The following is a 15,734-nucleotide window of genomic DNA, read 5'->3' as shown; positions in this document are numbered from 1 at the left end:
CCTAGAATGTCATGTGATAATGTGAGTTGGAGCAGAGGCCGGAAAGATATGTCCAAATGTTTTTCCCTGATCATTATCTGGAAGGGACACAAACTGTTTGAGGTTTGAATCATTGTGTTTTCTGTCCATGAGGTCCCACACAGCCGATTAGTTGCCATTCTTATTCTAACCTTATCTTTTGTTTGTTTGTTTAAAGTCTATATATTGATGTGACTTGTGGAGCCCTCCGGTGAATGGGAAGGTTGAGCTCCATTTTCATCCTGTTGCCATGCGATTACTGTGCCATGTGACTACTATTTTGATTGTAAAGAAATCCGACAAATCAGAGGATGACAAATTGGGAAACAATCCCTCCTTGCAGCAGTAATGCAGTCGTCCAAACTCTTCACTGTTATTCCTACGAACATGCTTCTTATTTCATTGTTTAGTTTAGGTTTAGTACACAGGTGAATATAAAAATAGAAACATTTCTCACAGAAGGCATTTTACACCATTGGCGCCCCCTGGTGGTTTGTGGATGCCTGTCTGTAAGGTCAATAACAGTAATGTGACCATCACATGATACGATTGTTATTTTTAGGAGCAAATCATGCATTTGTTGAACCTTGCTAACACTGTAGCGCGGACAATGTGTTGCTCAATTATATTTAACACTAACTGTGTTCACAGGTTGGTAGTTTTTCAAAACAAAAGGGCTTTATAGATGACAGTGTTTCAGCAAATAAATAAAATGATGGAAAATTAAAGTGTGACAAAGGTGTGAGTTTTGTGGGGGGGTCAGAGCCCTATTTTGATTACGCTGTTGGGGCATTAGTAAAGTGCAGAATGTCCCCGAAATGTGTCCTCAGCATTTAACCCATCCTTGACCGAGGGGAAACATGTAGATTGTAAAGAGTAGGGGGCCGAGCACGGAACCTTAGGGAACACCCGGTGACATTAGAGAGGTAGAAGGTGAACCAGCACCGTCCAATTGTAGAGACAAGATCCACCTGTATGTGTGCTGTGTTCATGAACTTTCACGGTGCCCAAAGCACAAATGTGTTTATTACAGCCCTTTTCTGCTCATCCAGAAAAGGACCTACAGCGCCCCCCAGAGCCCGGGGGGCAGGGTGAGTCCAGAAGACGTCCAATTTATCAACACTGACCATAACTGGCAGCATAGCGGTAGTAAATATTTCAGTGTGGGTACTTGGGTTCAGGATGAGGTCACAGAAGGCTGGCTGCTGATTGGCTGATGGTGACCCGGGGGGAAAGGGCACCGCCCCCGGACCCAGCCGTCTGACTCGGTCTGAAGCTGCCGTTATCTTTGCTGGATGAGACGCGCACTGGTGAGTGAGCAGCGTTTTTACAATGATCAATTATTCATTTTCAAAACACTGTGTCTTACAATTATATATCACAATATTGATCACAACATGTAATTATAATGTAAGATGTAACTGTATGTGCATATGTAATTATTTAGATGAGTTTCTTAGAATGTCAAGGTCACATGATTTGCACCCCCAAAAAACCTGGGCCTTCAGTTTAATTTGTCAGAAATATTAAAATTAATTCAAACAAAAAACGAATAAATATACTGTGATTTCTTCATAAACATGTAAAGAGTTTTTACATGTGAAGTGTTGCGTTATAGGACCGTCATGGAGGAGCAGACCACGTGGACTCCTCTTCGAGAGAGTACTGCCAGACCGGCCGTCAGTGCTTGGCCCCACAGAGAGAGTACTCCCAGTCCGGCCGTCGGGGGCGGCGACTACGGCGTGGGTACTCCCGGTCCTGGACTTCCTCTCGCAGAGACCTCTACAGTGGCGGGTGATGGCACTGTCTTTTTGTATCGAAGAGGAAAAACATTATAGATATCAAGTTTGCTGATACTGGATTACAGCGTGAACATTTAAAGACGCATTATGCAACTTTTGTGTGGGAAAAATAAGTTGATGTTTCTGCGTATTTGATCTTGCAGTGACCCAGTGGCTGTTTAAGTGTCAGCATGGCGCCATTACTTTCCATCACGGTGGTCTTTATTACACTCCAGGATCAATTGCTTGGAAGGTTTTCGCTGCTGACGGACCCTCTCACCAGAAAACCTACAAAACAATTGATCCTGGAGCTTTGTAGAGACCAGCGTGATCAGAAGTAAAGCTGATCACTCATACAGCCACCGGGTCACTACAACAAGATCAAATACACACTTTTATCAACTTTTTTGTTGCATAAAAAGTTGCATAATGCGACTTTAATGTATCGTAAACTCATTAAGATGCTGCAAACAAGTTAGGAATTTCCTCTTTCATTGCTTGCAAAAGGAGAACAGGTATATGGCCTATAAATAGCATGATTGGGTCTGTTGTTTTTAGGTTTTAAGTACATTTTCTACAGCAGCAAACATGCAAAAAGCCGTCTTAATTGTACTGAAATACAAAAAAAAGTAGCTCATAGGTCATAGGTTTTTAGCATAGTCGGTGTAACTGCTTGTGTGTTATCAGGCCAGCCCAGAGCCTGTCCTCAGGGCTGGGCTTGGGCTCTGGGGGCCGCTGCTGTGGCGATAAACCCCAGGGGAACACGGCTCGCGCTTAAATACATTCATTTATGCATCTGAAAGTTTCGTAGTACTCGGGTAGTACTCTCACGCAGTACTGTTGTACCTTTGCACGTGGGCAGGTGTGGTGGCTGGACTGCTCCTGGCGCTGGTCATTGTCTCCGCTCTGCTGCTGTGGTGCGTGTACCGGCAGAGGGGCTCCTACGTCACCGGCGAGGCCAAAGCCCGGGGGTCCCAGAATGAAGATGAGGAGGAGGAGGAGGAGGAGGAGTTGGATGAGGAGGAGTCCGGAACAGAGCCACTGGCCACTAGTGTCCAAGAAGAGCAGTGACCAACCTTTATCGTCATTCTCTGTTTTGTCATTTTTTGGGGGCTTTGTTCCAGCTCAGTGTTAAAGCGCATTTGACAGGTTTGAATGTTTTTGTAATTATGACGTATCTGTTGTAAATAATAAATATACTTTTATTCCAGTGACGCAGCAATTTAATGAAAAAAAGGCAGTATTTATTCCAATTTTTAATGACATAGATAAGGCAAGTTGGCAACGCATCATTCTAGGGGGCGTGGCCTAGCCGAAGGGGAAGAAAACCACTCATGGGAATCACAATATAAACATATGTATCACACGCCAATAAAATCCAGCCAAACTCGGGTCCACGTGGATGTTTTTTTCACCGCAAATCGTTCTCCCATCTCTCCATTGTTCCTTTAACAAATGCTGAATTATGAGTATATATTTTCCCTCCTAAATACAGATACACAGACATGGAGAAGAGCAAAGTGGTTCAACAGCTCATAAATATCAACCAATGCTAACCAGGAAGCTAACGTTAGCTTTATGCTACATATGCTAATGTAAGAAACAAGTGCCGTTATTCGCTTCTTTTGAACAATTTGCTGTGAAAAAACATCCACATGGACCCGGTTTTGGCTTGTCGTTACTGGTGTGTGATAAATGTGTTTAGAGTCTGCCGGAAAACAAATCATTATTCCCAACATAAGCGTATTTCCCTCTCAGCCCCCTTCTTTCATGTGACATCACAACATTCTAAAACCGAGGGGGAGGGCAGCTGAAAATTCAATGGCGTTAACTATGGCAACTGTCAAATTGCAGATTTCTAGTCTTAGTTTATTGCTAATTCCTCTGTAATTCCTGGGCCAATTCACATGAAACAAAAACTGTCACAAAGTTCAAAGTCCTCACTTCCAGCTCATATGAACTATGGCATAATTATTTCTTCATAAAGGCGTCCAAAATGTGTGTGATGTTGGTGAGTAGAAAGGAATGAATCCAATCACTATGGAATAATGAACATTTGGACATTTTCTTCATTAGAGACTTTTTTCAAAAACTGTTTCTCTTTTTTTTTGTGTGCAAAATAATAGTTGTAAATCTATGTTTTAGCGATGTGTCTAAATGCACTTAAAATGCTTTTTGGGAGCCTCCCCTGATGATTGAAGACAGCCACTGTATTCAGAGGCTTCAATCATTTTGTTTTCACATCAAAATCGACCAGTTTATGCACAAAAATGGCTTGAATTTACTTTATTTTCAGCAACATGAATAAACTGGATCTGCAAAATATGGATTTTTATTTGTTCGTTCAGGAAGAATCCAGGCGTGAGTGTGTTGGGCTGTCCTTGCATCATCTGTTCTATTTCTGTGCAGTTGAAGTGAAAGACCTAAATTAGACATAATTATAGGCTACTGGTGCACAGCTGATGAGCATGTGCAGTCTCGCTCTGCCACTGGGCGGCGCTGCATTAGTATTTCTACACATTCTAGTCAATCGTAAGGTAATAAGGCATTAAAAACCCTGTAGCCACAGCTGCCCTAGGGCAGACTGACACGGCAGTGACACATTGTTGGATTATGGAAATTGGTTTATTTAGCCACAATAGTTTCTTGTTCTGCCCACTCCTCTGGCTCTCCCTGTTTCTGAAGTTCTCTTTAAACTCTCTGTCTTCGTTCAGCCCTGACTGTGTCTGTGTTGTTTTTTGTATTTGTTCTTGGAAAATGGCTCAAACCTCAACTAAGTCTTGATATTTTGCGCTGGAGACTTTCAGTGATTTATTGCGATGAAACGACAACAACAAGCCGTGACACGTCTCTTAAGGTCTCTCTGACAGCGCACTGTTCCACCGCTGTAACGCATCGACCGCTGCTCTGACAACTGCGGAACTTCCTTAAAAAAATGGATATGCGCGTCGGGAGCGCGCCTCTGTCATATGAGGGCGGGCACGAGTAGCGCTGGCTCCATTACTCTGTGGACACTTACTTTAGTTTGTCTCAACTCCAGTCTCGACACCAGCCTCGGCCGGACTTTCGGATTATGCGCAGGACTTTTACGCACGGGAGAACCTTCGAGGCCGTTTGCGCTTTTCTCTGAAGCTTTGGGGGAATGTGAGTTCGTCCGTGTGAAGAAGTGACCCTACTATAAAGCCACCATGAACAACACGGCACTGTACGCAGTCAAGAAGCGGAAGAAGCCAGTTCAGAAAATGTAAGTGGAGCAAACAACCGCACCGCGATGCATTCAGTGTCAGGGCACGATCTGGAGGTTCTGGAGTCCAGAGCCCAGTGTGAGGCGTGAGGACGGGGACTGTGAGGTCCTGGAGCTGTGGAAGTTAGTCTGAACTTGGACTAAACCATTGCGAAACCATCTGCAGTACTAAACCAGGATTAAACCAGTACTAAACCAGGATTAAACCAGGACTAAACCAGGATTAAACCAGTGCAAACCCACCTACAGTACTAAACAGGTGTTACCTAGTTCTAACCAGCACTATATCTACCAGACTAAACTACTATCTAAACTTGAACTTAGACTAAACCTGGACCCGGATTAAACTTGAACTAAACCAGTACTAACTAGTATTAGATTTGGATTGAATTAGTGCTAAACCTGGATTAAATCAATGCTAAACTTGGACTAAATTTGGACTAAACCAGTGCTGAATTTAAGACTAAACTTGGACTAAACCATTACTAACCAAATCTAAACTTGGACTAAACTTGGACTAAACCATTATTAAACTTTAACTAAACCAGTGCTAAATTTGGACTAAACTAGTACTAAATTTAAGACTAAACTTGGACTAAACCAGGGCAAAACCTGGAGTAAAGTTGGACAAAATTTGGACTACGCAAGTACTAACCTAAACTAAACGTGGACTACAGTCCACCAGGATTAAACGTGGACTACACCAGCACCAAGATTGGTCTTAACCAAAACTAAACTTGGACAAAGACTGGGCTAAACTTAGAAACCAGGACAAAACTTGTACTAAGTGGACTAAAGAAGTACTAACCAAAACTAAATTGGTGGTAAACTTGTACTAAACCAGTACCAAACTGTAGCCAAACAAATACAAGTACTAACCAAAACATAACTTGGACTACACCAGGATTAAACCAGAACTAAACTTGGACAAAATCAGTGCTAAACTTGGAATAAGCATGGACTAAACTTGGACTAAACCAGGGCTAAATCTGTATAAAATCAGTACTAAATTTGGTCTAAACAATTACTAACTCAGCACTAAACCTGGACTAAACCAGGGCTAAACCTGGACTAAACCAGGCCTAAATGTGGACCAAATCCGGACTTAACTTGGACTAAACCTGTACTAAACCGGTACTAAGCTTGGACTAAACTAGGACAACAGTTAATTACGCAAATAATACTAACCATGACTAAACTATTATCAAATTAGGACCAAAGCAACAAAGACTAGTCCTAGTACCTGAGACATCCATAGTTCACAGGTTAGCAGTATTTTATGTAGCCTGTGACCTCTGACATACTGGGTTCAAAGGTTAGCTGTACTTTATGTAGCCCGTGACCTCTGACATCCTGAGTTCAAAGGTTAGCTGTACTTTATGTAACCCGTGACCTCTGACATCCTGGGTTCAAAGGTTAGCTGTACTTTATGTAACCCGTGACCTCTGACATACTGAGTTCAAAGGTTAGCAGTATTTTATGTAACCCGTGACCTCTGACATACTGAGTTCAAAGGTTAGCAGTATTTTATGTAACCCGTGACCTCTGACATACTGAGTTCAAAGGTTAGCAGTACTTTATGTAGCCCGTGACCTCTGACATACTGGGTTCAAAGGTTAGCAGTACTTTATGAAGCCTATGACCTCTGACATACTGAGTTCAAAGCTTAGCTGTACTTTATGTAACCCGTGACCTCTGACATCCTGAGTTCAAAGGTTAGCAGTACTTTATGTAACCCGTGACCTCTGACATCCTGAGTTCAAAGGTTAGCAGTACTTTATGTAACCCGTGACCTCTGACATACTGAGTTCAAAGGTTAGCTGTACTTTATGTAGCCTATGACCTCTGACATACTGAGTTCAACGGTTAGCAGTATTTCATGTAGCCCGTGACCTCTGACATACTGAGTTCAAAGGTTAGCTAGCCATATCTGTGACCTCTGACATCCTGAGTTCACAGGTTAGCTGTATTATCTGTAGCCCGTGACCTCTGACATACTGGGTTCAAAGGTTAGCTGTACTTTATGTAGCCTATGACCTCTGACATACTGAGTTCATAGGTTAGCTGTACTTTATGTAGCCTATGACCTCGGACATACTGAGTTCATAGGTTAGCTGTACTTTATGTAGCCTATGACCTCTGACATACTGAGTTCACAGGTTAGCAGTATTTTATGTAGCCCGTGACCTCTGACATCCATAGTTAGCTAGCCATACCTGTGACCCAAGACATACTGAGTTCATAGATTAGCTGCTTTTTAGCCTGTGAGCTATGACCTCTTTTCTAAAGCTGGATTGATGAGGCGATAAATGTTATTGGAAATTAAGTGATGCTTCATAGGTCTCTAGTCTTTTACGTCTGTTGTTATTTTGTATTTTAGAAGTTTGGTTCCCACCTTTTAGCATGACCTGACTTTTGTTGTGTGATTGAAAATCTGTGTGAGAGGTTCTGCTCCCAAATCTAAAAAGCATGGAGAGAGATCGTCAGGTCCAGCAGATTTTCTGATACCGAGGCCTTTGATGTCCCTATATGAACACGGCTAACAGAAAATGAAGACGGGACCACCAGAGCTCTGACTGGCAGACATAGAAGTCTCAGACGTGTCAGACAACAAAGAATGTGCGGCAACAAATGTTTGTTAAAACTATTCAAACATCTCTGTTTTGTGGGACACTGGGCTGGACTGCTCCACCAGCTGAGGCGTAAACTGCCGGAAAATAGATTTTAGAAATTTCCCGAAATTTGCCTGGGTCATTTAGGTTTGTTGTTGTTACAGATAAATAATGGGTGCATTTATTTATTTTTTAATTTAAAGTTTCTTATCTGACGGAAGTGAATCCAACCAACCTCCAAACCGGTCTTTCTTGCTTTTGCCCATCGCCGACGTCACTCATGTATGAAGGACCTCAGCTCAGGACCTCAGCTCAACCAAGGAAACTCAAAACTTTGATGGCGGCATGCTTGTCTATAAAACGGGCCAAACTGTTGCAAGTAAAGCCAGAGTGATCATCAGTCAGAGAAATATGTTGCCTATTAAAATGACAAATGTCCCGTTTACTAACATTTCTGAAAAGTCTGACCGTTGCTTTGTTTTTTGTCATTTTCATATCCCTGACCGCGCCCGGCGCACTGTGATCTCTGATGTCATTAGCAAAGACCCCAGTGGTTGAATATTTGTGTGGCGTATTGGTGATTACAAGATCAAGAGTCGATTAACCCGGATGTTTTGGGTTTGAACGACTATGACTGTTTATAATTTGTAGAGACTAATGGACAAGCAATACGCTTTAAAGCCAATCCCAGTTTAATCACCGATCAACAGAATTGATTTGAACAGCACTGGAGAGAGGGTTTGAATCACTGGTGGTGGGTGGACTACAGTTAAAGGAATAGTTCACCAGTTTTCCATACTGAGATATGTTCTTACCTGAGCTTAGACGAGTTGATGCGTACCTGTCTGGTCTTTGTGCGTGCCCTCAGTCGCGCAAAACGACGCAAGATGTTGTTAGCATTTGGCCTCTCCCACTGTATTCCTATAGCTCCAAACGGGGTGAAGTTGGAAGCTACCAAGCTCTTCCACGGGCGCAAAGAGCAGACAGGTGCGTATCAACTCGTCTCACCTTAGGTAAGAACATATCTCAGCATGAAAAAACGGTGAACTATTCCTTTAAGGGCCTGACTACCAAGGAAGGAAGTTTCACTCGTTTTTGACGGCCTGGTTAAAGAGGTCGGTTTCAGTCTGAAGTTAAATTGTGCTAAAGGAGCTGACAGAGGGAGGCCGTTCCACAGTGTGGGCGCTGCCACAGAAAAGGCTCACGTCTCCTTTAGATTTGAGACTTGGCACAGCCAACAAGAGCTGGTCAGCTGACCTCAGAGCCCTCGGCGTAAGGGGAGTAAGGCTCTCAGGCTGCAACAAATAAAATGGGCCTAAATGGTGCAGACACTTAAAAACAATCAACAGGATGGCGTTATGTGCTCACGCCGTTTTGTTTTCGTAAGGAGTGTCGCTAGCATTAGCTTAGCAACCCATTCATTCCTTTCATTAGCCATTCGCACATGTGCAGACGTTACAAAACATTACAGCCGGTTTTCTCAAAATGAGGTTTTTGTTCCACTCTTTCAACAACATGTGCACTTTCGTAGCTCCTCCAGTCAGACAGGGAGACATTTGAATTTGTAAAGATTTTTCACTTTTACAGTAAAATGGCTTTTTCAAAAACTAAACAAGATCCAAGATCTCTGAACAGATATTTGTACCTAATATATCAACAAAATATAATAGTGCATTTAAATCTCTATTAATCTCTGACCCTCTGACTTAACCGAGCGCATTTTCTCCAGTTCGGCTTTACCCAAATCTAAAAATGTAAACTTTTTGGTTGTGTTGTTCCTGTCTTCATCGGTTTACTTCCCCTGCTTTATGACGCTTTTTTTGTTGTGTTTTTTTCACGTGTTAATTGTGTTAAAGCCTTTGTAATATTGGGACAAGGCCTCGTGGAAGACCCAGGACACGGTGGTGGGACTATGTCTCCGAGCTGGCCTGGTGTCGCCTCGGGGTCCCCCCAGAACAGCTGGAGGAGGTGTGTGTGGATCGGGAGGTTTGGGCATCTCTGCTGAGACTGCTGCCCCCGCGACCCGGCCCCGGATAAAGGGAAGAAAATGGATGGATGGATCCCTTTGTAATCGTGTTTTTGTCACACTTTCGTTGCTTTTTTTGGTCACGTTTTCATCCTTTTTTTTGTTGCTGTTTTGACACTTTTTTCAAGAAGCGTTTAGATTTGGGTAACGCCAAACTGGAGAAAATGTGCTCGGTTTAAATCCCATTCAAACCTCTATCCATTATTTAGATTTCGTTGCTGAAATGTTGGCCCTTTTTATGCGTGAAACACCTTTTTGACAAACAACTTGCAACACATTTTCCCTCATATTTACAGTCCTCTCAGTAATGTACAGCAAAAGTTTCAAATGAACATCTCTAACATACTTCCTCTCTTCACATGCAGTGTCTGGCCTTAAGTCACTACTTCTCTGTTGTGACTGTGCGGGCCCTGAAGGCGCTGCGCCCCGGCCTGCAGCTGTCCTGAAGTTGCGGTTCCCAACAGCGCAGCGCTCCGCCCCGCAGCTGTGTATGTGTATGTGTGTGTGTGTGTGTGCGTGTGTGCGTGTGCGTGTGTGTGTGTGTGCGCGCGCTACCTGCATGAATCACAATCAAGGGGCCGAGCTGGTGCTGCTGCTCTCACGCGATCTCTCGGCGAGGGAGGACGGAGGAGGGCGGAGCGGCGTAACCCGACCCGCGCCGCGCTCTCCCTCCGCCTCCTCGCGCTGCCAAAACATTCTCTCCCTTCCCATGCACGATGCCTCCGTCTGCCTTGTCTTTTCTCTCTCTCTCTCTCTCTGTTTTTTTCTTCTTCTTTTTCTTTTTTTTTTTTTATCTGGGGCTTGTGTTTTGCCCTCCCTCCCTCGACTCAAATTAACATTGCTCGGTCTCACGCGAACTTGTGTAAGGGCTGAGAGTCGCCTGGATCGGGGGGGGGGAGGAGGAGGAGGGGAGAAAGCGGATCACTGGGTTTCTCTCTCGGCGAGGAGGTTTTTCTCTCTCTTTTTTTTTGGGAAATGGGTGTTGGAGTCAGTGCAGTAGGCCAAAAGTGAGTCTGAGTAAGAGTCTGCAGGAAACAAAAACACCCCTTTGGTCATAATTCCTTCCAGGCTGACAGCATTAGGCCTGCACGAATGAAACGAAATGCCCCCGTGCGCGTTTCGAAACTCCCCCCAAATCAACACTTTGAAGCTTCTAAACAGGGGGCGGACCGGCCATGTGTCCACTTTACCCAAATCTAAAAGCTAAAACAGAAAAGCATCAAAATAGCGAGAAAAAGGGGATGAAAAGTCAACAAAAAACATGAGAAAAATGTGGCGAAAAGTTTCCATCACTTTTGTAGGTCTTAGCTTTCAAATGAGGCGTGACATTGTTGCTCTCCAGTCGAGAAGCTTTTAGATTTGGGTAAAGCCCAGTATAAGAAATCATGAATCTAAAAGGAATTCCGTGGAGCATGGTGTGCCACAAGGTTCAATTTTGGGACCGCTATTATTTATATGAATGATTTTGCTTCTGTTTCCACCTTTCCCGTTCTTTTTGCTGATGATACCGATCAAAAAAATCATAATGAAAAACCGAACTGGGGAAAATGCACTTGTTAATGTTAAGGCGGGTGGTAAAAGGTTAAAATATGTATTTGTGGAAGTGCACAATTACGCTAATTTGGGCCAGGCTGGTCAGAGTCCAGGGCTGTTTTTTCAGTCCCAGTCCGCCCCTGCTTCTAAACACTGGGGTTCGAGTAATCCTGCATCTTCAGTCAATCTCCAACAACAATTCCCGCTTCATACTTACTTTTCAAAGTGGGAGTGGGGAAGATCTTGAGTGACTCTTTGTCCCGGATCTGTGGTCAATGTGGTTCAATCTAATTTTGTTTTGGCTGATAACAATGTCACTGTCCAATCCAACTTCACAGCCTTTCTAAGCCGCTAGAACACCGCGGGCCAAGCTAATGTTCATTTACTGCTTTTTCATTCTAGCAATGACTGTGAGAGGCTAAAAATACACACACGAAAAAGTCGTTTTTTTCAGCGCGGCAGTGGGAGGCATAATTGTCATATAACCTCATGGTAAATACAGTGTAGGAGTCTTATTTAAGAGTTGGAGATTTCCTTTCCATGAAATATATTTAGCTCGAGGGCTAAATGTCTTCAAATTTGTTCGAATTGTAGAAATAATCTGGTACAAGTGCGTCCTCGTGGAGCGTTTGGAATCTGGCCCATCGGTTTATTTGGATTTATTTCTCTTCTATTTTACTAGATTTGACTAAGTGCTTTATTGTCTTTGTACAGGTGTTCAGGTGTTTGTCCCGGGCCGCGCTGCCATTGTGGGTCAACCTGACCCGCATGACTTTGGAGGACAGGGAAACTGTCGCACTCAAACCTGTCTGGCCGCCCTCTGTCTCCTCTGATCCTCTGAAACGGTGCTCTCGGCCTTTGGGGTTTGTCCCTGTTTCAGAGCGTGGTGTCCTGCACTGGTCAGCTCCTCCACGTCCTCTTTCCTCTTCCTCCTGCACAGCTCCCACAACAGTCTTTCACCATCTCCTCTAAGCAAAAGCAACATTTTTTTGTAACCTTCTTAAACCCACCTGAACCAAACACATTTTCTCCAGTTTGGCTTTACCCCAGTCCAAAAGCTTCTGGAAAAAAGCTGTGAAAATAGCGACAAAACTGAGACGAAAACAATGATGGAAATGTGACAAAAAAGTGAGAAAACATTGACAAAAAAGTGACGAAAAATATATGAAAAAGTGGCAAAAATGTCACAAGAAATTGACAAAAAAATTGACGAAAAAATGACAAAAATGTGACAAAAAAATGAGGGAAATGTGACAAAAAATTGACGAAAAAATGACAAAAATGTGACAAAAAAAATGCCAAAATGTGATAAAAAATTTATAAAAAACTGAAGAAAAAATTGACGAAAAAATGACAAAAATGTGACAAAAAAATTACAGAAATGTGACAAAAAAATTATAAAAAACGGAAGAAAAAATGGACGAAAAAATGACAAAAATGTGACTAAAAATGACAAAAAAATGACAAAAAAGTTACAAAAATGAGTTGAATACCCAACAACAAAAAAATGATGGAAAATAAATCTGATGACGTGAGGAAAAAGATCCTCTCGGTTCAGGCGGGAGTTAAGAGGTTAAACCCACCTGAACCAAACACATTTTCTTCCCTTCGGCATTACCCAAATCTAAAAGAAGGAAAAATCGACAGTTTTATAGTTCTTAGCTTTGAAATAAGCCGTTACACTGGCCTATAGTCTGTAAGCTAAGGGTTAAGATGTTCACTACCAAACTGCATGTTTACCATCAACTGTTCCATTGAGCCCCCACAATATCAGTGTTTTCAGTTTTCCTCGTTTTTCCAATAAGAAAAACAAGAATAACAAGTTGTTTTTCAGCTATTGTTCACCAGCCTCTATTTTCTCACTGACCTTAACCATTTCTAACCCTTTGCAGATTTAGGAACCACACTCTCGTTCATACTCCAATTTAAGACACTGGAGGCGAGGTGACTTTAGACTTTATTGTCTCCGAGGGGAAATTCTTCTTCACTCACACACAGCGAATGTTTGACAATAGGACAGACGGAAGAACAATGAGCATACAATGGACGGAGATCAGTCAGCGGGGCCTGCTGTTGAGAAATGTGATGGCTGAAGGGAACGTGCTTCTGAGCTCTCGTGCTTCTGAGCTCTCGTGCTTCTGAGCTCTCGTGCTTCTGAGCTCTCGTTCTTCTGAGCTCTCGTGCTTCTGAGGTCTCGTTCTTCTGAGCTCTCGTGCTTCTGAGCTCTCGTTCTTCTGAGCTCTCGTTCTGAGCTCTTCTTCTTCTGAGCTCTCGTTCTGAGCTCTTGTTCTTCTGAGCTCTCGTTCTTCTGAGGTCTCGTTCTTCTGAGCTCTCGTTCTTCTGAGGTCTCGTGCTTCTGAGCTCTCGTTCTTCTGAGCTCTCGTTCTTCTGAGCTCTTGTTCTTCTGAGCTCTCGTTCTTCTGAGGTCTCGTTCTTCTGAGCTCTCGTTCTTCTGAGGTCTCGTTCTGAGGTCTCGTTCTTCTGAGCTCTCGTTCTTCTGAGGTCTCGTGCTTCTGAGCTCTCGTTCTTCTGAGCTCTCGTTCTGAGGTCTCGTTCTTCTGAGCTCTCGTTCTTCTGAGCTCTCGTCCTTCTGAGCTCTCGTGCTTCTGAGCTCTCGTGCTTCTGAGGTCTCGTTCTTCTGAGCTCTCGTTCTGAGCTCTCGTGCTTCTGAGCCTTCGTCCTTCTGAGCTCTCGTGCTTCTGAGCTCTCGTGCTTCTGAGCCTTCGTCCTTCTGAGCTCTCGTGCTTCTGAGGTCTTGTGCTTCTGAGCTCTCGTTCTGAGCTCTCGTGCTTCTGAGCCTTCGTCCTTCTGAGCCTTCGTCCTTCTGAGCCTTCGTCCTTCTGAGCCTTCGTCCTTCTGAGGTCTCGTTCTTCTGAGGTCTCGTGCTTCTGAGGTCTCGTGCTTCTGAGGTCTCATGCTTCTGAGGTCTCGTTCTTCTGAGGTCTCGTGCTTCTGAGGTCTCGTGCTTCTAAGCTCTCGTGCTTCTGAGCTCTCGTGCTTCTAAGCTCTCGTTCTTCTGAGCTCTCGTTCTTCTGAGGTCTCGTGCTTCTGAGCTCTCGTTCTTCTGAGCTCTCGTGCTTCTGAGTGCCCTGTACCTGCGTCCTGAGGGCAGAGGGGTGAGGTGTACTTGCAGGGGGTGTGTGGAGTCCATTGATGTTTGCTGCAGTGTAACAGATTGAAAAGGTTGAACAGAACATTATGACAGGTTGAGTAATGGCTTGATAAAACCGTAGAAGCAGAGACGGGGCGACGTCAAGTCCTTTTGGTTTCCTGATCATGACTTCTTTTCTGAATGTCCGTGATATGTTGATCAAATGTAAGTCCACTATTTCTACTGTTTGGTTGCCAATGACAATGGGCTGTTGCTGTGGAGTTGAATGTTTCTTTGTTTTAGTGGCATTGCGGTGCCATTTGGTGAAGTGTGGTTATAGTCCTTCCATATTGGGGTTTTTCCTATGACCGGGGTTCCCAGACTTTTCAGGCTGTGACCTCCAAAAGTCCCTTAAGAAGCACTGTTAGTTAATAGGCTAGGACTATCCACTTTTGTCACGATCCGATGCGTATCACGATACTCAGGGGCCTCTCAGATATGTATTGCGATACAGTCAGTCATTATGATAAGTCATATATGTGTACCTTAAATATGTAAAACGATGACGGTCATTTGACCAAAGTTTGTAAACCAAATGCCATTTGACATTTATTGAAGTGCTAACTATTGAAAAGTGCATTAACACAAAATATAGGAAAGTGCTGTTCCTGGAAAAGTGCAGGATGAAAATACCTCCAAACCTAAGCATTGAAAGTATTGCGATATTTGATAAGTATCAATAAATGCTTGATGTTGGAGCACAAAGTTTAGTGATCCGATATTTTGTCCCAGCCATAATGCTAGTTTGGATACTGGGTTTTGATATTTCGCCCAATTTAACTGAAATATGTTGTTTTCAATGAAATTCAATGTCAGAACTGCAAAAAAAAATCTAAATCATCTTGGGACCCCCACTTCAGTGTTCCGTGACCCCCCGGGGTGTCCTTGCCCCAACTTTGGGAACCACTGGTCTATAAGGCGGTGTCGTCTGAGTATTTGAGGTACTTGATGTGTTGCGAGTATTGCACACTATCATTACTATATCGACGTATCGTTCAATAAATGACGAAAAACGATAAGATAAGATCGATAGTTTCTTGCCTTGATGTATCTTTCTTTACATTTTGTTATTGTGACAGGCCTAGAGGCGAGGGACTAATACTGTCATTTGTGTAAAGTGTGTAAAGTAGAGGCCTGAGCACACATCCCTGAGGAACCCCAGTGTTTATGATGAGGGTGGTTCATGTGGTCCAGATCCAGCCGTTACAACCGCTGCTGGTCGTTCAGGAGGTCACACAGGAGTGAAGGTGGGAAGGTGTCTTGCTCAAGGACACAATGACGGCACCTCAACATCCCTAACATTCAACAATTCAATGCACTGGCAGTCACCGAGGCTACGGTTCTATCGTCTGGCTAAAAATTACATCAA

The 15,734-nt window shown here is 43.5% G+C and overlaps 3 protein-coding genes across 3 annotated transcripts in view; all 3 read left to right on the top strand.

Annotated features, from left to right (window-relative positions):
- LOC306981813 (major facilitator superfamily domain-containing protein 6-like) overlaps positions 1 to 15,734 on the top strand; it is a 116,834-nt gene that overhangs the window by 45,730 nt on the left and 55,370 nt on the right. The window lies entirely within an intron of this gene.
- Positions 1,642 to 2,870, top strand: LOC306981996 (uncharacterized protein; the record flags this gene model as incomplete). The annotated part of the gene is made up of 2 exons (XM_079581738.1): positions 1,642 to 1,812; positions 2,662 to 2,870. Exons 1-2 carry the CDS (start codon positions 1,644 to 1,646, stop codon positions 2,868 to 2,870), a joined length of 378 nt encoding a protein of 125 aa, XP_079437864.1. The 5' UTR covers positions 1,642 to 1,643.
- The window catches only part of LOC306981812 (aryl hydrocarbon receptor-like), a 40,898-nt gene continuing 29,948 nt past the window's right edge, over positions 4,785 to 15,734 (top strand). The window contains exon 1 of the mRNA XM_079581522.1: positions 4,785 to 5,043. Coding sequence (XP_079437648.1) covers positions 4,988 to 5,043 — 56 coding nt within the window. The 5' untranslated portion in view covers positions 4,785 to 4,987. The remainder of the gene's footprint in view (positions 5,044 to 15,734) is intronic.

The sequence above is a fragment of the Gobius niger genome (assembly GCF_951799975.1).
Source record: "Gobius niger genome assembly, chromosome: 23".
Taxonomy (NCBI): domain Eukaryota; kingdom Metazoa; phylum Chordata; class Actinopteri; order Gobiiformes; family Gobiidae; genus Gobius; species Gobius niger.
The sequence above is the reverse complement of the archived record's forward strand: the minus strand, read 5'-3'. Positions and strand labels throughout refer to the sequence as shown.